Source organism: Acipenser ruthenus, chromosome 16 (genome assembly GCF_902713425.1).
Source record: "Acipenser ruthenus chromosome 16, fAciRut3.2 maternal haplotype, whole genome shotgun sequence".
NCBI lineage: Eukaryota > Metazoa > Chordata > Actinopteri > Acipenseriformes > Acipenseridae > Acipenser > Acipenser ruthenus.
Window position 1 is genome coordinate 11,076,380 of NC_081204.1, and position 24,338 is coordinate 11,100,717.

The window sequence follows — 24,338 nt, forward strand, 5'->3', positions numbered from 1 at the left end:
ACTACATTGAGTAGTATAAAGAGCTACCACTCTTGGAGATGGCATTCTTATGTAAATAGTTTTGTAGCAAATGTAATATCCGGGGTGTCTTTCAAAACAAGTAGTGCTATTAACACATTGTATTTGGCCTACTCGCCAACCAATTCAATTAGTCAGGCCCCAGAACTCCCAGCCAAGAGCAGCGGCTATAATAATGGTCAGCAGGGAATTTGACATTGGCTGCTGGCAAGGGAAGTCTGCACAAGACTCCAGTAGTGCTAATGGGTTCCGTTCTCTATATAATTGGTGCTTATTCAAAAGGGAGACCTGTTCTTGTATTGTGTTTTACCTCATGCTCTTCTAGACCGGTATTATGCAGTACATCTAGCAGCAGTTTTATTTATCATTATCCCACTACATCTATTTTTTTTTTACTCTGAATATTGCACCCGGAGAAGTTCAAGGCAAAGCTTTTTTCATTACTTTTGATTTTGGCTTTTTTAAATTTATTTATATTATTTATTTATTTCTCATTTCTTCTTTCATTTCATTTAATTGTATTGTCCTTGTACTATTGTATCCTGTGAAGATTTAGAGTCGGCAATTTGCGCTTAGAGGCTAGCTTCTCAAAAGAAAATTCTCTGCATCAGATTTGAAGGCAACTACAGTACAGGGCAATTTGAAGTTGTCTATGCTTCTGCATGCAGAAATACTGGTAATGCCCTTAGACCACAGGCCAGGTATAGAAGTCTTGGGCAGATTAGTTACTGTTTCAGTAGAGTGTGACTAGGAAAAGCAATCAAACAAGAAGGGAGTTTAATGTGCCTGTCCACTTTACTTTGAAATACTATCCAAAAAGCTAAATAAATAGCATCTGGTCCTTTGGTCATCAATCCAGTAACTGGGAACTCGCTATCCTAATGTTTCCTTTGGAGGGAATCCAGTAAGGTTGTGGGAGTAAAAGATCGAAATGACAGCTGCAGGATGAGAGATGCTGCGAGTCTGTCAGAAAAAGCGCTTTGCAAGGGATCATTTTTATGCCTGCTGTCTGAATCTTGGAATCTCATCTTTCTCTCAGTCCTGCATGTATTCTTTTGGAGGGATGTGTAAAACACTAGTTCTGAAGCGGTGATTTTGATGCCATCGATTCTGATAGAGGTTTGGTTAACTCAGATATGGATGTTGTATTGGGAGTTATCTGTACAGGGGAGCTGTTGGAGAGCTTCTTAACCACTGTGCAAGTCAGGTCTGTTCTGAAGTATAGGGTGGTTTAGTGTCTCAGCAGTTGTGGAGAAATGATTTTTTTTTTTGTTACAGAACACTGTGATTTGGTACGTAGACATACTAAATTGCACGATTAACTAAACGGGGGTGCTGCCTGTCCTTAATTAATTTATAAGAACTAGAATCTTCACTGCATGGAAGGCAGCTTTTAGTTCACTAGTTAGTTATATATAGAAGACATAACATGCTGAACACTGAATATACCTTTGACAAAAAAGCAATGCTACTCTGGCTTTAAAAGGTTATCACTGCTGGTAATCTAGAATTCATCATTTGAACAAAAAAGTATCTCTTCTACTGGACTTGCCTACAATTTCCAAAGTATTAAATGTTCATTTCAAGCAGGAGGAGATGCACACATGCCCCCTCTCCCACACAACAAATGCCAGTGCTGAGAGCTGTGTTGTACAGTGCCTCAAATTTCAAAAACTAAATTTACAAAACTGACAGAGCAATTCAGCATTTCCAATGTTCTAAACCGGTTAATTAAAACTTCCCGACAGAAAACTGTAGCGCTTTGGAGGACATTAAACTGTCTGTTTAATTCTGGAATAAAAATTTTCGATTAGTGAACGTCGGGTTTGTAGGTAGCAGGGAGACACTATTTCATCCAGACATCGAGAATTAAACTGGTAAGAATATATGTACATGTACATAGCCCAAATAAAAGTGTATTTTATTCGTAGCTGTAATACAATTTTCGAATGCACCTTTATTTTAAAGCTGATATATTGTCCCTAGCATGAAGTGATAACTGGAAAAAAATGTGTTTTATATACAGTATATTGAGATACATACAGTGACAGTGGTTTTATTTTTTTTGGCAACAGCACACATCAACTCTACTGTTATGTTCTATACAATTAGAGACAAATGTTTAAAAATTAAATGACATTTGAATGCAACTCCATGTACAATTGTAACCTCCATGCAAATGACACAGTGACACACTACTTCAATTCCCAGAGCTTGTGACCAATTAAGAAGCAGTCTGAATCTGGTCATACCAGATGGAAACCACTTATGAAAAAAATCAGGTGACTAGAATCTGATTTACAAGGCGATGTCTTAATCGAGGAATGCAGTATATAACATGGTATTAAGAATATATACTATGTAGTTTAAATTTACAAGAAGTTCTACAATGTTATTGGAACAGTCCAACAAAATGGCTTGAAAGATTCATGGAATTCTGTGTTTTCATTTGGCTAGTTGTATCTGCCCTTAGGCACAACTCATTAGGGATATCTCGAGAGAGGGTAAATATATACTTGCTGTAAAGTCCATTGAGCTGTTTCCAGCGTCTTCATGATTTTGGAGTCAAGCAATGATGGATGGCTTGCCTGGCTTAACCAGTGGGAACATTGATACCAACATTCTCACTGGGCTGCGACCACCGTTCTGCCACATTAGTCCTTCTGTGCTTTCCTTTCTTGGTATGTAGATGAAGGTTGTGGGGTTGGATCATGTGTGCGCATGATAAAGGCATAGGATTGACTGCTGGGATGGTGGTTGACTTATCACGTGAAGATATTGCTGGGAACCATATTTGTGCTGTGAGATTTGGGAACGATGAACGTGAATCTGTACGTTTTTAATTATGTACTAGTACTTTCTGAAGTGTAGTAGTAAACAACACTTTCAGATTAGCTTTATTAAAATTACCCCACCCATCTTTAGTCAGTCTTTTAGGTTCTTGTTTTTGTTAGTTCATAGTATGCAAATATTTCAAACACTACCTCATAGATCAACTGCTGCATCCTGGTCCCCATGCTGTAGATTCCATGGTCTGATTGCTGCTAGACTATTGAATGACAACCTAGAAGTGATACCAGTTCATCCGTAGCGTTGACTTTGAAAAATCCGCCATTCCAAATTGGTATATAACGTAAACAAGTAACCAAAATATCTTCAACAAAAGAAAATGGGACCAGTGAAAATGCTTGCTTTGATGATGCAGAAAATGAATTGTTCAGGCTATAACTTGATTTTAGAAAAGGGTAAGCACAGGAATAGATTGCATGGAAATTGTTGAAGTAAGCTTCTGTACAATGATTTAGGATTCACATGGAAGTCTTTGCTGCAATGGAAAATGAAGCATTAAAAGGTTTATGAGATCCAGTAGCCCCTCCAGCCTTTAAAGATGTCTAAGCCAGTATATTATAAAGCAGTTAAACCAGGGTTTACTAGGTGGTGTGTTTTTTTTTTTTTTTATAGTGCTGGATCTGCAGTTATTCACTTTCATTTTGCTTTTAAAAAAATGAGAATGGGAGTAAACCTAAAGGGCCTTGGTATTCCCTCAGTGAGATCATTAGTAAAAACAATATGACTGTGGGGGAACAGCTTTGATAAAGGGCCAGTTTTGGACTAAACTTCCTTATGACTCAAAGTGCTGATTGTGGCATTTGGCCATGGAGTTAAAAAGTAAGAATCTACTTCTTGATCACAAAACAGCTTCCAGAAGGGGTAACTGTTTTCTGGACTGCTTGAGCTACCTTTTGGAGAATGTAAAACAATCAGATTAAACTATGGAAGAATGTACACATAGAAACCAAGGAATTACGTATTGGTGTAAACTTGGTTATGGAACTATTTGAGTATTACGTTACTAGGCTTGTAAATGATTGTTCTGTCCCACTTAGCCATTGTGCTTTTGCTAATTGTATATTTTCTGCATGAGCCTAGTCTATCCATGTAACCACTGCTGTATTTGTAACCTTGCTTCAGACACAGTAGTGCTAGAGGGTACAGCAATGACAAGCTCTGCAAACCTGTTCGCTGTTCTGCGATTTGGAAAGGACGCTTCTAGCTTTCCTTTTAGACAAATGGCAGTCTGGTGCGGTGCTTCATTGATAAGACTCTTCCCTGAAAGAGCAGGAGTCTGCCATTTTTATTCTTTTGACATTTTGTCCTTTTAAAAACAAAGAGTATGTCATTGTCTGGCCAGTCAAGGAAGCTTTCTCTCTTCGTGACTGGGGCTTGGAAGTGATGTATGGCACAATTTGCCATTCTTGTACAGTACATGGCCAGATTAAAAGGAAGAAATCTTCTCCAGATTGGGAAGGCTGCTTCCTACTAAATTACACCTTGTCACAGATTTTGGTATCTGATTGGTATACTATCCATCAACCCATTGTTGTCTTAATGCCCTTCCAATTGCACAGATCGAGGAATTACAAAACACCAGAGGAACCTCCACCCCCACCTTCCAGCATGAGATACCAATGTCAAGATTACATTTCTTTGTGGGCAGATTAAGATGTCCTCTTTTGTGAACCAAATCAAAGAAACTCATTGTGACCATTTATTTTAAGGCCTGACCATTGTGTTGTCTTTTATTGTAATGCAAAGATGAAATGAAGGCTTTTGGAGTGTGAGACTTAAATGAAACATTATATTTTTTTATGAACATTGTTGCATGTACTTGTCTATTGAGAAAGATTTGTATAGTTATAATTGGTTTTATTAATAAAATGCATCAAAACGTTGAGGGAATTGAGGGTCTGGAACCAACTCCTCTGTAATGTTGTTGAAGCTGACATGCTAGGATCCTTCAAGAAGCTGCTTGATGAGATTCTGGGACCAATAAGCTTCTAACAACCAAACAAGCAAGATGGGCCGAATGGCCTCCTCTCATTTGTAAACTTTCTTATGTTCTTAATTGACTGCTTGCTAAAAGCTTATCCAATTTGACACCAGGTTTCCACAGATATCAAGAAGTCACACTATTTCTCCTTGTACTTTCTCTGATATCTTAGTCCACTGTTCTGTTACATTGCCTCCATCTGTTATCACTTCTCTAGACCAGATGTCCGACCCAGTGCAGCTTGGTTCCTTTCATTTTATTCATATTATCCATTTTTGTTTGTCTGTCTTTTGGTAGTGCATTACATTTCCATCTGAGAAAAGTGCTTTCGGTTTTAATGGCTATCTGGCTGTATGCAGACAGTGAGGCTTGTAGGACTCACTTTAAAGAAACAAGTCTCACCTCTTGCTTAGGTCATACAACTGAAATAAAGCAGCAACTCCCCGATTTAAGTGTTGGGGTTGTTCTGAAAAGAGGTTCAGTTTCACTGCACGTTATTGTCATTATGAGTTATGGGATATCTAGTTACTGTTTGACAGTTTGGATGGGATTAATGGGTGATGGTGTATATCTTGGAGCCGCCCTGTCGGTTCCTGTCAGACACTCCTGTGTCACAGGCTAAAAAGGTAACGTGATGCCTTACATCTGTGGCTGACGGATATATTCTTTGTATAAACCCTGCAGATAATGATGGCCAAGTAAGTGTAGGAGTTGTATGTTGATGACATGCATGTTTATAAACTGTAACTAGGGGTTAACTTTTTGTTGTGGTGCCTTTAGTGATATTCTATGATGCAGTTTGGGGCAGAAGTGGTGAATATGTAGGAAATACCAGTACACCATCTGGAATTTGATTTTGCTTTTTAATTTTTTTTTTTTTATTTAAACAGTGTTTTCTCACTTTTTGAGGCACTTTTTTGTTTCTACAGTTTAAGATATTCGTATACAGCCTAAATATACAAATCGCTACATGGTAAATCCTGAATTAACTGGAAAATTGGTCGAATTTTTTCATCTTTAGCTTCCAGGTTTCTTGAATAAGAAAAAAATATTCAGATCAGTTTGTAAGATTTAATACAGGTTTTACTCTAATATACCGAAGAAAAGCATATCATTATAGTGAAGGCATGTATTAGCTATTATAAACTAACAATAAATTATAATAATAATAATAATACATTGTTAATGGAAGGTTTCCACTGTTAAACCTGTATTGTATAGACTGTCTCCAGATTTCAAATGCTGTCAGCTGAGTGTAGGTAAGAGAGCTCTTTTGTTTCTTGGCAACCTTGTCTGTTCATTAGACCATTTCCTCTCTCGTTAAATCAAACCCACCTGAGGAAATCACTGCCGTGGACCTCCTTGTATCCCCTTGTAAAACTAGCCGTACATCTCTCATTGGCAGGCAGCCAGCTGAAAAGTATTGTTGGGTAAAGTATCATCCTCATTTCACCGAATGTCCTGGGATATAATTAACATTCTTTAGGTGTTAGATAATGTACTAATTTAAGGATTAAATATGTATTATCCTTTTTTTTGGTAGATTTAATTCAAGTCTTGCCTGAAGTCATAATGTAGTACGTGACGGGCGGGAAGGAGTTGGTGAATTGGGTAGGGTTGAACTGAGGATCATCCCACAAAAAATATAAGCAAAGATTTTCTAAAGCTAATGCGGAGGTTTGTGGTTTCTTAAGTGTAAACTTGGTTGGGTTTACATGATTTTGTGACGGAATAAAGTGTTTGACATAAGAAAGATTACAAACGAGAGGAGGCCATTCAGCCCATCTTGCTCGTTTGGTTGTTAGTAGCTTATTGATCGCAGAATCTCATCAAGCAGTTTCTTGAAGGATCTTAGGGTGTCGGCTTCAACAACATTACTGGGGAGTTGGATCCAGACTCCCACAATTCTCTGTGTAAAAAAAGTGACTCCTATTTTCTGTTCTGAATGCCCCTTTATCTAATCTCCATTTGTGACCCCTGGTCCTTGTTTCTTTTTTCAGGTCGAAAAAAGACCCTTAGGTCGACATTGTCAGTACCTTTTAGAATTTTGAATGCTTCAATCAGATTGTCGCGTAGTCTTCTTTGTTCAAGACTGAATAGATTCAGTTCTTTTCACCTGTCTGCATATGACATGCCTTTTAAACCCGTAATAATTCTGGTCGCTGTTCTTTGCGCGCTTTCTACAGCAGCAATATCCTTTTTGTAGTGAGGTGACCAGGATTGAACCAGAATTGACCAGAATCAATATTCTAGATGAGGTCTTACTAATGCATTGTAAAGTTTGAACATTACTTCCCTTGATTTAAATTCAACACTTTTCACTATATATTGTTGGCCTTTTTTATAGCTTCCCTACATTGTCTAGATCAATGGTCTCCAACCCTCATCCTGGAGAGCCCCTATCCTGCAGGTTTTATAGGTGTCTTTACATCATCAGTGGCTAAAGATCTGGAGCACCTGTTAATCTTGACTAATTAAGCCAATAATTGGTGCAATTAAGTAACTGAGAGCTCGGTTGAAATGAAAACTAGCAGACCCAGTAGCTCTCCAAGACTGGGGTTGGAGACCCCTGGTCTCGAAGACATTTCTGAGTCAACATTAACTCCTAGGTCTTCTTTATAGATTCAATTTCAGTATATCCCATATGGTATTTATAATGCACATTTTTATTGCCTGTGTGCTGTACCTTACACTTTTCTCTATTAAATGCCATTTGCCATGTGTCTGCCCAGTTCTGAATGCTGTCTAGATCATTTGGAATGACCTTTGCTGCTGCAACAGTGTTTGCCACTTCTCCTCCTTTTTTTGTGTCGTCTGCAAAATTAACAAGTTCGCTTACTATACGAGAATCTAAATCATTAATGTAGATTAGGAAGAGCAGAGGACCTAATACTGATCCCTGTGGTACACCACTGGTTACCTCACTCCATTTTGAGGTTTCTCCTCTAATCACTACTTTCTTTTTTCTACATGTTAACCACTCCCTAATCCACGTGCATGCATTTCATTGAATCCCTACTGTGTTCAGTTTGAGAATTAATCTTTTATGCGGGACTTTGTCAAAAGCTTTCTGGATATCTAAATAAACCATGTTGTATGCTTTGCAATTATCCATTGTCGATGTTGCATCCTCAAAAAAAACAAGAAGGTTAGTTAGACACAATCTCCCTTTCCTTAAACCATGCTCCCAGGATACTGTTACTATATAGGTAATTTTCTATTTTGGATCTTATTATAGTTTCCATAAGTTTACATATAATAGTCAGGCTTATTGGTTTGTAGTTACCTGGTTTGGTTTTGTCTCCCTTTTTGTGGATCGGTATTACATTTGCAATTCTCCAGTCTGACGGTACAATCCTCAAGAGACTGTTGCATGATCTTAGTTAGGTTTATACTGCCCTCATTGTGTTTTTGAAGAAACTATTTTCTCTTCAGCATCTTTTATTTTGGGTTTGTCATCCTAAACCTTTAAACATTAAGTAGTCTGTGAACTGGCCAGTAAAGATTATTCAGCAGAGGGGCCAGACTAGGGAACCATTGCAATTTGGGGATATATCAACTAAATCTGTATTCAGATTTATAAATATATACTTCTGCTGTAATTTGGATGCCAAGAGTCATTTTCATTCAGTTTGTACTAACAATTTGGTCTGCTAACCTAAAATTTTCAGTCTTCAATGCTAAATATATGAAGGAGCAGATGGCACTGCAGTCTAAAATCGCATCTTTTTTAGATACTTTTAGTTAGAATCCAGCTCAGGTCAGGTAATGAGTCTATCAGTCTTAGTCACTAGTACCTTGTTTCCATCTGCTGCTGGGACTGAGTTGAAAGTGACCTGATATTGATCCAGTTTATTTATCTCTCGCTCTCAGTTGTGTGAGGATGTTCTGTACGGTGCTATGTATGCCTGCTATGGAAAGCAATACCATTTTACAGTGCTTACGAGCCATTAACATAGTTAACACAACATTTCTTACTAGTGGCTCCTTATTAGGTTATGTGAGGACCTACACATCTAATAATCCCTGCTATAAAGGACTTTTTAACGTTGAAAGAGATTACTGAAGTAATTAAGAGTTCTGTCATGCCGCAGTAACAGACCCTGCTTTTTCATTATCTTGTTATACCCCACATTCACAGACACTAGACCTTTCTCGAAGAAATATTATGAATCTGCATTTCTTTTGTAAAACAAGTGTCATGACAACTGCAGAAATAAACACCAACATATCTGAAACTTTTCAGGTGAGGCCCAGACAGTTTGCTGTCATTTATTAGACTCTGAGCATGTCACAAAGTGGTGTTTGAGTGTGCTGATGTAGAAATAGCCTACTTTAGAAATAGCCCAGTTACTGTCAAACACTGTCCTTGCCCAGGGTGGAACTCCCGTATGCAGCACTGTCAGTCTACCCATATTCAAATGTAGGGAATTCTAGAAATTCAACACAAGGAATTTCATATTTCACAAAAACATTATGTTGATGTATGTCATGAGCTCTACTCCTTTTCATAAGAACTTGATTTCACATTTCAAACTGCTCTCTTTATTAAATCCTATGAAAATGACTTTTATTGTAGAGCAAACATTGTAATGGCATTCAAAACGCCTTCCTCCCAGGGGCAGTGTTACAGAATACAGCACACTTTCTGTCTGACTTTTAGGCACAGATGGTACTTGATAGAGGGAGACTGAAAAGACGTGTTTTGGATATGGTTTAAGCCCACTTCGTAGCCGTGTTAATTGTATAAGTTGACACTGGAGGCTGTTCTTAGGATATCTTGGCATGTGACCTTGGAGATACATAAGTTTACATAACTTCCATGTGCCTCTGTCCCTTCAAGCTGTAAAACTGCCTTCAAACTGCCATGCATGGAAAATAGGTCACCTCTGTTTGGCTTTTCGGTATAAGCAAATAAGTTAGTGTTGTGATAATTAAACTTTCTCCAAAAACAGCAGTATAAGCTTTGCAACTGGTGGGTCGATTTGATACAGATGTGCTGAGATAACTGTACTTAAGAATGAGGGTTCTTTTTAAATCTTTTTTCTGTTACCGTTTTTTATAATGAACAAAATACTGTCTTTCCATATTCGGGACTTCTTATGGTGGGGATCCATTTAAGCTTTGCTTCATCTTGATTATATAACCAGCACCATTTGATGGATACACAGCAATATTATCTACATGGGTGAACATTACTTCTTTTAATGTTTTAAGGTATATTTTATACAGAAAACACTGGTGATTTATAAATACATCTCTACCAATCCCCATGCTGTATATGCCACAATTGCCAAGTCCCCACCATGTTGGATATGTTGCTCAAGTTGTTTTTTGCACCCCCTACAGGTGAGCCGAGTCCCAGTGGAAAGCTGTGAGCAGTACAGGAGCTGTGGAGAGTGCCTGGGCTCTAAGGATCCTCACTGTGGCTGGTGTGTCCTTCATAATATGTAAGTACTACAGAGCCTGGAATGGCTATATACACTTTCAACATTTTAATAGAAAGACATGTTTCCTAATAAAATTCCAGTTGACTGTACAGTTACCTAATGGTAATACGACTCCTATTGCCAAGAGCCAGTCCACATTTTATTATGAGATCATTAGACCCATATTTGTGGCTAATCAAGCTCACACTTCAATATGGAATTGATCAAACTATTTTGCAAATGGATGCAGTATACAGTAAGACATATTTAATGGTTTTATTTTTTTTATGGACCACCCTTTTTTTTCCCTCTTAACCACCAACCGCTTGGTTGGTCGTCTACTAATCTGAACCCCAACCCAGAATTTTAAACACAAAATCCATTTACTGCTTTTCAATTTAGTACAATCGTATAATAATTATCTCCTGTTGAAAGGAATTTTAAGCCTTTCATTAAATTTGTGAAGCCTCGTAAGTCAGCATCTCTTTCAAAGAGTTGTCTTGTTGCCAGCTACAAGACTTTTTATAGTGATGCAACAAAGAGCGACTGAGTGACAAGGCCTGCCTCTTATCTTTCAAGCTGAGCAGCTTTTACTCAGCGCTACATGCTGTTTAAATCCAATTCCCCACCCCTTACTCAAGTGAATGACACCTGCCTTCCTAGAAGGTATCCGAGTTGGGCCTCTGCCTTTTTCCACTCCTTGACCTCTGTTTTGTCTTCGTTACAAAGAAATGAGCTGCTTTCTCAACAAGGCAGAAATCACAGATGTCTCTTGCCTTGACATGATTGATGATAAGTGTCCCTGTTTTTGTAACAGCTCAGAATTGAGTGCAATATATACTAGGACATATATCCTACAAAGTGGTTGCTTTTTTTGCTGACTATGTAAAACCAGGCTGAAAGATGGGTCGTTTTTGGTTTTTGTGTTAGCAATTACTCGAGTCAGCAGATATTAATATAATGACAAAACATGTATTTATTTAAAGGTACACATCCTCTTTAAAATATATTAGATTTTATTGAACATGTTCTACAATCGCTCATTCAATTACTCAAGTTCCCTGTAAACAGCTTCACAACTTTGTGGTATAACAAAGGTTATTTTGCTAATTTGGAACCAAAACCAAGTTCCCTACTTTTGATTTAAGACTTTAAACCCTTTTGTTTGTTTGTTTGTTTGTTTGTTTGTGTGTGTCTTTCCTGCCAATGGTACTGAATGAATTAGTGCGGCTTTCTGTGTGTGTACACATCTATTTATGTAAATGTCACTTTTTATAGCTCAGTAATAAAAACACAGCTTGCAAATCTTTGTGCCCAAGTTACAGAAGTATTACATTGTTAATTATAACTGCCGTAATTATGAATCGTTTGTATTCACAATTCTTTTTGCAAGCTAAAGTTAGTCTTTGGTTAAAATAATAAAATGATAATTTTTAATTATTCCATATATGTATCTACAATCATAGCTTCCTACTGTTATGTCTGATGAATTAATATTATAATAATTAACAGTTTTAATCTCTCACTGAATTTGGGTCCCATACTAAAAATATATATATTTTAAATATATTTTTGTAAACATATTATTCATATAAAACTCATAGTCTTTGGGAATGATAAAATATATGGAAAAATATATGTATTATGTATGTAACGTTATATAAAATATATTTAACATATTACAAAATTGGCCCGTTTTCATCATATGGAAAATATATTTACAATGTATTTGCTTAAACATATTTTAAATATATTTAAAATATAATTTCAGGTAACAATATATCAATTATATTGTCCATGTATGTTTTAGAAATGTATTATTCAATATATTTACTAAACATGTATTATATAATGTATTCACAATATATTACATAATGTAAAGTGCCTGGACACACACCATATTTTGCATGTGTTCCACCAAACAGATATGAAGCAAGTAAATAAGAAAGGAATGGAATTCCGCAATTTCATTTAAAAATAACTACTATCTTTAAACATAACGGAATATATCAACATTTTGAGAAAATTCAGTATATATAAAACACTCAAGTACAAAAATGAAAAGCTTTCAACATATGCTAAAAAGCTGTTTGCATTACAACAGGTGTTTGGGCTGCTTCTCTGTAGACCTGCTAACATTGTTCTTCTGAAACTATGAGACGTTACAAAAAACTGCTGCTTCCAATTAAAAAGCTATGGAATTGTTGCTGAAAATAGAGCTATGAAAGTAAAAAAAAAAAAAAAAAACACTAAAACTGGAAATACATTTTTACAATTTCATTCTTTTTTCATATTGGTGGGGATACAGTTTAAATATGAACTTAAAATATGAACAGCCTATTGTGTCCTTGATTGTTATTGACCCCTCTTTTTTTTTCATCTAAATACTAGGCTTAGCCCAGTTATTTTTTATGAGATATCTGTAACACTTCGGTATCTGCAGAAAGATTGATTAACGGCCATATTTGTTCCGTCAAGAATAAACTTATTTACCGAATTAAAATCACAGTGTCTATGTTTTTATCTGCTGTACATGGATAAACTTATGAAGCCTTCTTGTTTTAAATTTAGTGCTGCCTGACCGTCGAAGTCTCCAATTATATGCAATATATAAATATATTGTTTGAAAACACTGGATACACTTTTAAATATATTAATGTGAATACATTTATTTACAACATATTTTACAATGTATTTTGAATATAATTTAGAAAAATAAAATGTATAAATGTCAATATGTTGATTTACAAAATACATTTATAGTATATTATAAATATATTTAAGCAACTTGTCATGTTTAAGACAATATATTATAAATACATTTCTGGTTTAAAAAATATATAATTCCATATATTAAAAATATATTTATTTTCCGTATGGGGTGTTTCCCATTATTTGTCAAACCTGTCCTATGAATTCCAGTGGTAAATCGCCTATAAAATGAGACAGTCCCTTGAACAGTATGGTAGTTATAAGCAGGTTGGCCAATATTTAAATATATTTACATACAGTCTAACTTCATTATAATGAACCCCCCCTGGGACCTGGAGAAATGTTTTTTTTTAAAATTATTGTTCACTAAAATATAATTTGGCAATTTGCTATATCAGAATAATGAAGAAATGCCGAAATTGAACTGAACATCTTCATACAGTATACAGAAGTCTTTCAAGACAACTTCACATTGATCAACATATAAACTGTATATTTAAAAGAAAACCATAAAGAAATGAAAAAAACAAAAAGTACACTTGCATACTGAATTCAGTAATTACGTGCCTTTTCTCTTGGAAAACATATCCAGTGCAGATTGCTTTATATTTTCCGTGCTTTTCTCAATGCACGCTGTTTCAATCTTGTTACCTCCTCACGCCTGTTGCCATGGTTGCAGTTTGTGTGAAGATGGCAACGGTTGCATACGTCACACATGATTCGCACGACAATAGGTTATCTATGAATCAGCCTTATCTTTGTATTAGCCTACCAAGGTCTTTCTTTTCACTGAGAGAATAACACATTCACACTGGAGAAAGTTCAGTGTCAGTCACTACCAAGATCGTTTTATCCAGGTAGATTTTGTAAAAGTGATCGTTTCTAATAGGGCTAATTTCCATTGAAAAAAACAGTTCTTGCTTCTTGGAAAAAAAGGGGTTTGTTAAAGTGAAGTTAGACTGTATGTGTCCAGTGAGATGTGACTTTAGTGATATTCTGAGAATATACACATGGGATCCAGAAACCTAATGCAAAAACTGCAAAAGGTTTTAAAATGAGTGGGATGCAGCTTGAGCGAACACCCAAACCAAGCTCTCTGTGTACATCGCTCACATACTGCTCCCTCGAGCTCCGCTTGAACAACACAAACCCTCACTGAATCCTCATTGTACCCTGGCAGCTGCTCCCGCAAGGATAAATGCGAGCGAGCGGACGAGCCCCAGCGCTTCGCCTCGGACCTGCACCAGTGTGTGCAGCTGAGTATCCAACCGCAGAACATCTCCGTCACCATGTCTGAGGTCCAGGTCAGTACAAGGGCATGTCATTTACAAGGCAGCTCCCTCGCAGGCCCTTGTGATTGATGGTGTAGCCAGCCCCTATTCCACATTGTATTTAAAATGCGACGCTGCTAACTTTCCTGTAGGTCACCTGGTTTGGTTGCTGTTGGGAACCAGGAAGCCGCAGGAAACTGAAACTTTTCATCTCTAGAGTTGTTGTCTTCTGAAATATTAGCGTATTCCAAATATACAATACAAAGAACGAATCAAAAGAGCAACAGAAGAAAATAAGTACCAGTGGTAATATTGCTAGTGGTAATACATGATTAAAACCTTTAGCTACTACTTCTTTTAACCCTTTAAGGACCAAGCATGCTATTTGTTACATGCAATACAGTGTAGGTCTGTATGTGTATTGAGTACTACCATATAACTGGCCTATGGCATTCATCCAGGTTCCGTTTCTCTAGGCAAGGATCTTGATATCTATGGGTGCTTATGTAGGGCTTACAAAATGCCCAATGGGCATGAGCAGACCTGAGCTTGGTGGATGTCCATCGCTACCTTTGCTATAATACAGGTCTTGCTTGTCTGTTTGTTTTCAGCTGGTGCTCCAGGCACGCAATGTACCTGACCTAACATCTGGAGTCAACTGCTCCTTTGAGGATTTGACGGAGAGCGAGGGAAGAATTGAGAATGGGAACATCTACTGTCTCTCTCCCTCTGCAAAAGATGTCATCCCTATTACGAGGGGCCAGGGTGAGTTTGTAAAGATGTATTTGGCAATGCCCAAAAAGGGTCGTTTGGTGTTTAAGTGAGGACACTGAGGCTCTATTTTGAAATAAGTGCAAAGACATGTTTTTCTGAGAGGAATAAACCAATTCCTAAACTGCTAGTTTTTAATGATTCAAACAATTGCATATATTTGTTGTTTTGCTTAGAAATAGATCCACAAACAATGCTACTCTCCAAGTAACATTTTATTTAGGAAGTGTGGCTTAAAGTACAGTTAATAGTAAAAAAAAAAACTTACCTAAAGTAATTGTATTATATAATAACTTTGGCCATGTAATTTAAAGCACACTTCCCCTCCTCCAGGACATAAACGAACAGTCAAACTGTACCTCAAATCCAAAGAGACTGGGAAGAAGTTTGCAAGTGTCGACTTTGTGTTCTACAACTGCAGTGTTCACCAGTCGTAAGTACATTTAAATCCTAACTCCTGGTTGAGAGCCTGAGGACATCATGATGAAAATTAGACTCCTATTTTGGGTTTTACTGTGAGCTTAATTATTTGTCTAACCTTGAGTGGACAAATCGTAGAAGTCCCAAGGTCCTCTAAGAAAGCTGAGACTAAATAAGGTAAAGTTGTATTTTGTGGGTTTGTTTTTAACAACGCACTAAATTCCTTAGTAAGCACAAGTTAAAGCACGTCTTCCATATATACTTTCCATACTTGGTACCCTAAAAAGGGGTGCTAGAGTAGAGTCTTACCTTCCTTCCGACAAGTGTAGAGTCTTACCTTACCTTCCGACAAGAGCTTGCGTACCCCAATTTGAAAACCACTGATTTATACCATTAAACCAAAATATCTAACTTGCAACTGTGATATAAGACCACAATTACATATATACACACACACACACACACACACACACATACACACACACACACACACACCTCATTAAAAGAGCATTGTGTTGTGTATTATCGAGGGTAATGTATGCAGCTTCCCTCCCACCCTTGCCTTTTCATCATTCTTATAGTTTCCTGTATGAATCAGCCTTTTGTTGTGATTTGAGCCTGCTCATATTCACCATGCTGGTTGTAACTGTGTTGGCTGGCCTTTCCCTGGAAATATTCTGTGTTAAATTTAGGATACTTTGTTGCTCAAAGCTGTCAGCACGCTTGTTAAATGTTAAGTGATGCTTTAACACTGCCATTGAATAACCCAGCCAAATGAGATCGGTTTAAACCGCCAACTGCAGTTTATCTCCAAATGACATTCTGCATTGGGCCCTCTGCACCGAACCAAACTGGGGGGGGGGTCCTGATAATCATTAATACCATTAGTATTTTGTCCATTAAGACATACGAGCACCAGTTATAGAAACATGAGTGGCATGTACTCCACTAAATGTGACAATTTGGGACAATTGGTAGTCTGTGCTCAAGAGAGACGCAGGACTGAATACATGTTTACTGAATGTTGAGGTCACAACTCCACAATAAATAATGAATAAACATCCCACTTGCATGGCTGTTATAATGAGTTAAATTCTCTTCTCTCTTCTTTTTTAGTGGAGTGACCAAATATGTTGTCTTAGTTATAGTTTATATTAACCCCCATCCTCAATTGAATTGGTTCACATGGGTCTTATATCTGTTGTGGAAGTGCTTGAGTAATTGTGATGGACCTCACAGCTCCCGTACACTCGTCTACTATCAAGAAACACCATAGTCTCTGACATCCCATCCCTTTTATCTTCTAAAGATGACATCTTGCATTAGCTCAGAGCTGAGATTTATCTTTCTCCAGATGTACTGGGATCAAGAGGACATCTGCCCCCCCCCCCCCCCCCTTTATTTCTCTATTAAAAATTGCATACATTTGCATGGTAATAACCTTCTAATTAACATATATCTTTGCCAAGTTAACCATTGTCTCATTAAGCGAAAGCTAAGGAAAATAAAAAGAGAATCACTTGCAGCCCTAATAACAGCTTAATTAAACATTTTCTTTTTCATTTCTCTTAAATCATGTGCTGGTGTGGGGCTTCCATTGTTATGCATGTGAAGGGGTTTCTAGAAATTGGTGCTTTGGGTCACAACAGAGCAATTTCATACAGTAAAGGAGGGGAAGCTAATATATATTTTCTGAGTTTATCTCAGACTGCAATACAGTATTGCACCCCAAGAACCACCCAGGCCCATAGCTCCACACACAGATATATGAATAGCCTTGCAGCTTTTGAATATCACTTCTAAGATTCACCAAGATCGTTTTTGGTGCCAAACCTTTACTGTGTCCTCTTCTGTTTAGGTGGGTGGTTCAGTGGTTAGAGCAGTGTAGAAGGTTGTAGCTTTGAGCCTCCATGTGGACAGTTATTTGAAGCCTGCCACAAGTCAACCCAGCTCTGGATGGGTCAAAGTTTAGCCTTGTAAATAGCTGTCTCTGTATACCCCTTTGGTGCCACAGTAACAAGCCCCCTGAAAGAGCTTGGAGTTATACACCTGTATATATGCTTTACCACTTGTTTTAGTGGTTCAGCTGACAGGACAAGCAGCAAGTACTATATTGGGGTCAGTACATATAATGGATAGCGACGGTTCTATCTGTCTAGGTACAGGGCTGCAAGGCTAACCTCAGAAAGCTGTTCAGTCAAATGAAGGAACACCATCTATGGCAGCTTGTGAATGACTTGGGTTGCACTTCTCCAGTTGTTTTCCAGCCGTTTATTGAGTGAGAGCCAACGGAACTGAATTTGTTAAACAATGCAATTTATGGACGCGGTCAATGATGTGTTGCGGAAAAAGCTTTGATAAAGAATGAAATGAGCTAAGCCTTTGATCTGTAGCTGAGCTGTGTATCTAAGAGGCGGAGAATCCCACATTTACAGTGCAAGCAAATTGCTACTTGTGTTTGTCAGTTCATCATTACTGTAAATCCAGCGGGTCAGCACAAGTGCTTGTTGCCATTGTTTGCTGAGATCTGAACTCTGACCTTGGCAGGGGCTGCTCTTTGTTGCTAGGCAGCGGCAGCAAGCACTCAGCCAAGTTTTGAATAAAGAGGTTGCTCATGGGGGTCTTCCACAGAAGGCAATTTACTGAATTTTCAAGCACTCCTTTTTGACATCAAATACATTACATTTGAAACAAGCTTAATCAAACGCATAATGGTGAATGCATTTTAAAAATAAAAGAAACCAGAGCACGCTAAATTGTGAGGGAATAATGTCACTATAGTATTCAAAGGTTAGTTTTTCTACCACCACACATTGGTAATTTTAATATGAAAAGATTACATTAATGCAATTTATAAGCTACTAAAAAGCTCTTATTCAGCCTGTAGAATAGCTTCTCAGTGGAGAATACCAATAGGACACCCACATTCAAATGATATAGAACTGAATCGCCAGCACTCTTAACCACACAATCTTGGACAAACAAAGACATGAAAGAACAAACTAGAGAATTAATAATTTGTGGTTGATGGTAATATGTTTTGATTTGGGTTTGCACAGAGCCCTCTACTGTAGAGCTTATTTTTTCACTCAGTGTCACGGGAGTGTGGTGCCAGTTAACATGAACTGTTAGGTTTAAAAAACGACACTCTTTCTATTCAAAAAGAATATCGAAATTCTTTAAACTGAAGTCAACGCTCAATTAACAACTTGACTTAGTTTCTTGTACAGCACTTTCTGCTAAACCTGGGGCATTCAAATAAAGTTTTCCGATTCAAAATCTGATTCCATTGCATGCAAATACATGGCCCAACTTACAGGTTAAAATATCCTTTAAAAAAAAATATATATACAGTGTATACACACACACTTTTTAGGTCTGTATCATTAATCACCTCTGGTGGCAAAAAGCAGCAACCAGCAAACTTCTATACGCTCCTTCCTTTCTGCACGCTTCACTGGAATATTGCTATTCCTCTTGGAGCCTGCAGCCTAAGAGATCAAGTACACAGAGGTCCATTCACTGTAGTGTGGAGATAAGGGGCTGTGTCCCTGGCTTGTTCATTATACCTTAGTGGGACCAAGAAACTTGCTAGAGATAAACATGTTTACACATTTGTTGTGCAGTAGATGGTCTCGCAGGAAAGTCTCCCTGAGCTTAGTGAGTAGGGATTAACAGTGTTGTGTGCCTCGTTACTCGCTCTGGAACAGTATTGGCTGATGGACTGTATAAACTCTCACACAATAACCTGACATTCAAAATGTCCCTCGTACAGTAATGAATCACCAGTACAAGCGGGTATGCGGTTAAAACTCTTTATTAAGACACTCATTACACTAATAAAAAAGATATATTAAAACCTATGAATGTAATAAAAAGTACAGTAAACTGTTGCGTAATCTGACTGCCGTGGGACCAAAGTAAGGGCGGATATGTGAAAAGGCGGATAAATTAATCTTGTTTTAAATACCATTATACACAGCTGTAACAATTACTGTACTATATTATTGTTTTGAGATTCAGCTTTCATTAGGGAGCTCCCCTAAATCGCTTGTGTAGAAAGATACAGGGCATTAATGCTTTTAACAGAGTAGTCGTCTGCCCTGTGGGTGCGTGCATTCGCTGCTGAGTGACAGGCAGGAGATCGAGACGGAGGCTGAAGTTGATACGCCCCGCAGACAGGATTTATATACATATTGTAGCTCTGAGCTGCAGGGTTTACAGGATAAAATGAAACAATCAACAGTTGCGGTTCAAAGCAGTAGGAAACCGCTGTATTTTATTCTTTTTTTAGCTTTTGGTGAACAATGGCTCTCATTCCTCTCCTCTCCCTCGCAAACTCAACCTCTCAACTCTCTCTCTCTCTCTCAATTCTCACACCGCCAGATCCCGCTTCTTTCTTTCAAACTGTCATCTCCACTAGGGCCCTCAAAATAGCAATCGATTAATTGGGCACACAAAAACGTTTTCCATACATTCATTACCTTTATTTGTGTGCTCACAAAACCTGAAAAATAACTCCTAATCAGTGCTTTTTCTCTGCCGTGTTGTTTAATTTGCCCTGGAATTATTTATTTATTTATTTATTTATTTATTTATTTATGTATTTATTTATTTATTTTAAATATCGAACATCGACTACCTACTCATTTTGGAAAAATACTGCAGTTGCATTGTGCTTTAAAAGTGAACTCCACCACCACAGGTACGTTTAGTGTACTCTCCATGATGTTGTTGTTGTTGTTGTTGTTGTTGTTGTTGTTGTTGTTGTTGTTGTTGTTGTTGTTGTTGTTGTTGTTGTTGTTGTTGTTGTTGTTGTTGTTGTTGTTGTTGTTGTTGTTGTTGTTGTTGTTGTTGTTGTTGTTGTTGTTGTTGTTGTTGTTGTTGTTGTTGTTTTCATGTCTGTGTCAAAACTCAAAAATCACTATTTTCCTCAGGATTTTCTGTGATCAATGCTCAGAAGTCTGTCGTTGCTTCCCGCCTACACATTTTGATTCCCGGGCTCCCTGCTGCTTGTGACGTTATGATCACAGAATGGTGCTATAGGGTTGAAAGGTGTTTTCTATTTCCTTAGTAACGGTCTTAACAACCATGGCAGGAACCTGTTTATGTGCAAAATGACAAGATGCGTGTGTTAGTTACTGGCAGTTTCAAATACAAAATGGGAAATGCAAACTGCAGACTCTTTTGTCGTAATAGCAAGTTATCTGGACATGTGTTGTCCTTATCTCTTACGATTATGTACGTGTATAACAGGTTTATAATAAATATATATGCAGCCAAACAAATGTTTAGCAAATAATACAAGGATAGTACACAGCGCTTTCTTATGTAATGTTGTTTTGTTATTATTATTTGTATCAGCAGAATTAGCAGAGCTGCACACACAGGAACTTTTTTTTTTTTTTTTTTTGGTGGGCGGGGGGAGTTCACCAAATGAGGCAGGCTCTGTTGTAAGACAAACTAAAAACTTAATGGAAACCCGGTTTAAGAAAACTGTTTGGAGATTGCACCACTGTAATCCATATAAACCAAGGTTGTTTCCCTATTTTGATTTCTCTCCAATGTATTTTCCGAAGTAGTGGTACCTTCACATACATTTGTTGGTATTGTATTAAAACAGCGTGTCAGTGTTGGTGTTTTGTTTAACATATCTTCCTCGCGATGACATTTGTTGTGTTACTGCTTTTCAGCGCCGCTCTCATACTTCCTAGGTGCTATTTTGTCAGACAGGTTCTGATCTGCGTCACGTTCGCGCCGCAGCATACCTGATAAAAGTGGCACGTGACTTGATCGCAGGTGCAGTCATATGATCAGGCAGTCTCTGCTCCTCCAACACAATACTGCTTGGTAAAACAGCTCTGTTCCGATCCATACAGTCTCACACGCTACTTATTCAGTTTTTTAGGTATTGTATTATAAATTATATATATTTCTGAGGCCCCACAAAATCTGAGGCTCTGGGCTGCAGCCCCTAAAGCCCCTGCGTTAATCCGGCCCTGGCTGCATGTATTGAAAATGAAATGTGTGTTATTGATTTTATCATAAAGGCAATTACTCGAATCAGATGGTGACTGTTTTGCACGAGTCGAGTCACGTTTTTTGAGCAGGGAGTTGAGTCGAGCCTTTGCTTACAGTGACTCGAGTCATTTGATGGCAATGACTCGAATCGAGTCATGAAAAATTGCGACTTGATTCCGAGTCGAGTCGTTACAACTCTGCATGCAATATCACCCATTTACAATGCCAGCTACAGTGAATTAACACAAGCGGTCCCCATATAAAATCTCATTCCCATTCTTGATGAACCCTGCTGTCTGAAGGTGTCATTTCACTGCAAGGAAAACTCATGGAGTGTTTGATCATCCCCTTCTTCCTACATCTACGGAAGCTTTTTTCTTTTTTTTTCTTTGCGGCTTTGACACCTCCTGCCACTTAATATTGTTTCCCCCTGATTTTATGCTGCCTGTTTGGCAAATTAACATGTACTCTGGCTATGTTGACAGGTCCAGTCATTGGGCTTGAAATGAATCCTCAGTCACTGCCTTTGTACCTTGAATGCTTTTGTACAGCGTAATGTATATGTGTGTATATACATATATATATAAATAAATAAAAATGCAAGAGGATCAGGAGGATATTGTGATTTACTTTACACTTTTATTTTTATTGCTAACACAATGTAGGCATGATCTATATTTCTCCAGTGCACCCACTGATATATCTACTGTTTCTGCTTGTCAGACAAGGCAGCAAGAAAATAAAACGCGCCTGGCATTGCCCTGCGGCTGCAGGTATTGTACAGCTCTGTCAGGAGAGTGCCGGAGCTGTAATCTTCCCAGTGGTTTTAGATTCTTTGGCCCCGAGATCCCCTGCTCCCAGTGTTTATGCTGCCTGCTGTAAATCTTAGATTGAGGAGCCGTCATCCACAATCACTGAGCCACTGCTTTCCAGATACACACAGGGCCAAAGGCTTTCAAATGATGTAGACCTAACTATAAACTCACAAATTAAATAGACTTTCCATGCCGATGTCTGTACATATTAACTGAATGCAAGTGGAGAGTACATTAAACACTTCCATGGACACTGCCACTTGAATCTGAGTGCTAGTAAATGACACATCTGTGTAGCAGAGCAGTAGTCAAAGTTAAAAGGAGTTTGTTCATTCATTCATTAAAGAATTCATTACATTGTGTATTACCTGCTTGCTGTTTTTTGTTAGATGTGATAAGGCAGCTTTTATGTGTATTTTTTCCTAACCATGTTTTTGTTGCTTTTCTACCGCTGTTAATTAAGCCTCTTCAGAATTTTGTGTTTCAAAATCATAAGAGGTTTGAGTAGCGCAAGTTTTTTTTTTTTTTATCAATTGTTTATTGTCTTGAGTTTTTTATGCCTGTTTCTTCCCCCTATTCATTATGAACCACTTGTCCTAACGTCTCCCTTATTTTAATGTCTTTCAGTTGCCTATCTTGTGTTAATGGATCCTTCCCCTGCCACTGGTGCAAGTACCGTCACATGTGTACCCAGAATGCAGCAGACTGTTCATTCCAAGAGGGTCGTGTCAATGTGTCCGAGGTAAGGAACAGCAGTTCACTTGGTGACTCACCGTTTTCACGTTCTGGTAGGCACATAAACACTCCGTCACCAAGTCTATATTAAATGGGCATGTGAGTTTGTGTGTAGACCTTTTCAGATTTATTTTGATTGACCTCCTCTTAAGAAGACAAGGTTTATTCCTTTTTAATTGCTGAAGAGGTTACCTCTTCTCCTTCCATCCAACTGTAACCCACATCATCCAATTTTATAAATCAGTGTTAACTTTTATCTTCTTACTTGAGCCCAGACTCCATCTATAAAGGCCCGCTTCTTGCTTCAGAGAACAAATTACAAGGATTAACATAGCCAGCTACCAGAGCTTTTACTGTTGCAAATCTTTTCTTGAAATGCAGGAATTATTAATCGCTGGAAAACTATTTAACATTCAGCAGCACCTGGGGTGGGGGAAATCAAAGGTGAATATAAGCCCATATTTTTCAAACCTGTCCGCACTATCTTCATACCGTACATAACTTAACATGCATGGGGAGTAAATTAATCACTATTGCCGCAACTGCTTCTCAAAGGCACGGCTCTGCTAATCAATTATACATTTGTGTAGCACAGTTTGTTCTTTCCCTGTGCTGATTTCTGAATTGGATGGCTGCATTCATTGTTCTTTCGAACCCATAAAGTCGACCTCCTCCAAGTGAATGTTTTCTCAGAAGAAATGATATAAAATTATATATGAATACACTCTGCTTACTAGCTTCTGTAAAATGACTGTTCTGGCACAGCGACTTACCGTGCTAATAACCTGGAGTGCTGACCTTCCGTATGAATAGGTTGCTTCATCCTGGCTCCCCCACCTCCGCACACCAGGCTGGGATTAGAGGTTTTGATTCTGATCATCTTCGGCCCGGGGTAGGTTGTGACTCTCTCTGCTGTGTGGAGGTTAATGGCTACACACCTTGAAACCAAGAGAGTACAACATTACTGCAGAAGCTTTTGAAGTCATTGGCACAGATGGTACCTGATCTAAAAGTGGAACCAGCCAGCAACCTAGACTTATCTTGACACATCCCGTGAGAGAAATTGTGGAAAGTGATGTAATACAGGACCACAAGACTCAGTATATCATCTTCCTCTAGCATCTTGACCAAAGCAATAGCTAGATCATTTTTTTATGAGCATAAAAAGGCAGTTTTATGTACTCGCTTCATGCTAGACCATCCTTTGTTTACGTATTGTATATCTTAACCAATTAAAGCATAGTGATTTAAAGAAATAAATCCAGTAATGTTTGTGCACTTCATTTTCATATTAGTAAAAATGAATGGTACTCCC

At 37.9% G+C, this 24,338-nt stretch overlaps 1 protein-coding gene across 2 annotated transcripts in view; it reads left to right on the top strand.

Annotated features, from left to right (window-relative positions):
- LOC117963410 (plexin-A1) overlaps positions 1-24,338 on the top strand; it is a 197,925-nt gene that overhangs the window by 99,379 nt on the left and 74,208 nt on the right. For both annotated transcript variants that reach the window (XM_058988788.1, XM_058988789.1), the window contains exons 5-9: positions 10,199-10,299; positions 14,171-14,294; positions 14,873-15,026; positions 15,366-15,465; positions 22,916-23,030. In XM_058988788.1, the coding sequence (XP_058844771.1) occupies positions 10,199-10,299; positions 14,171-14,294; positions 14,873-15,026; positions 15,366-15,465; positions 22,916-23,030 (594 nt within the window). The remainder of the gene's footprint in view (positions 1-10,198; positions 10,300-14,170; positions 14,295-14,872; positions 15,027-15,365; positions 15,466-22,915; positions 23,031-24,338) is intronic.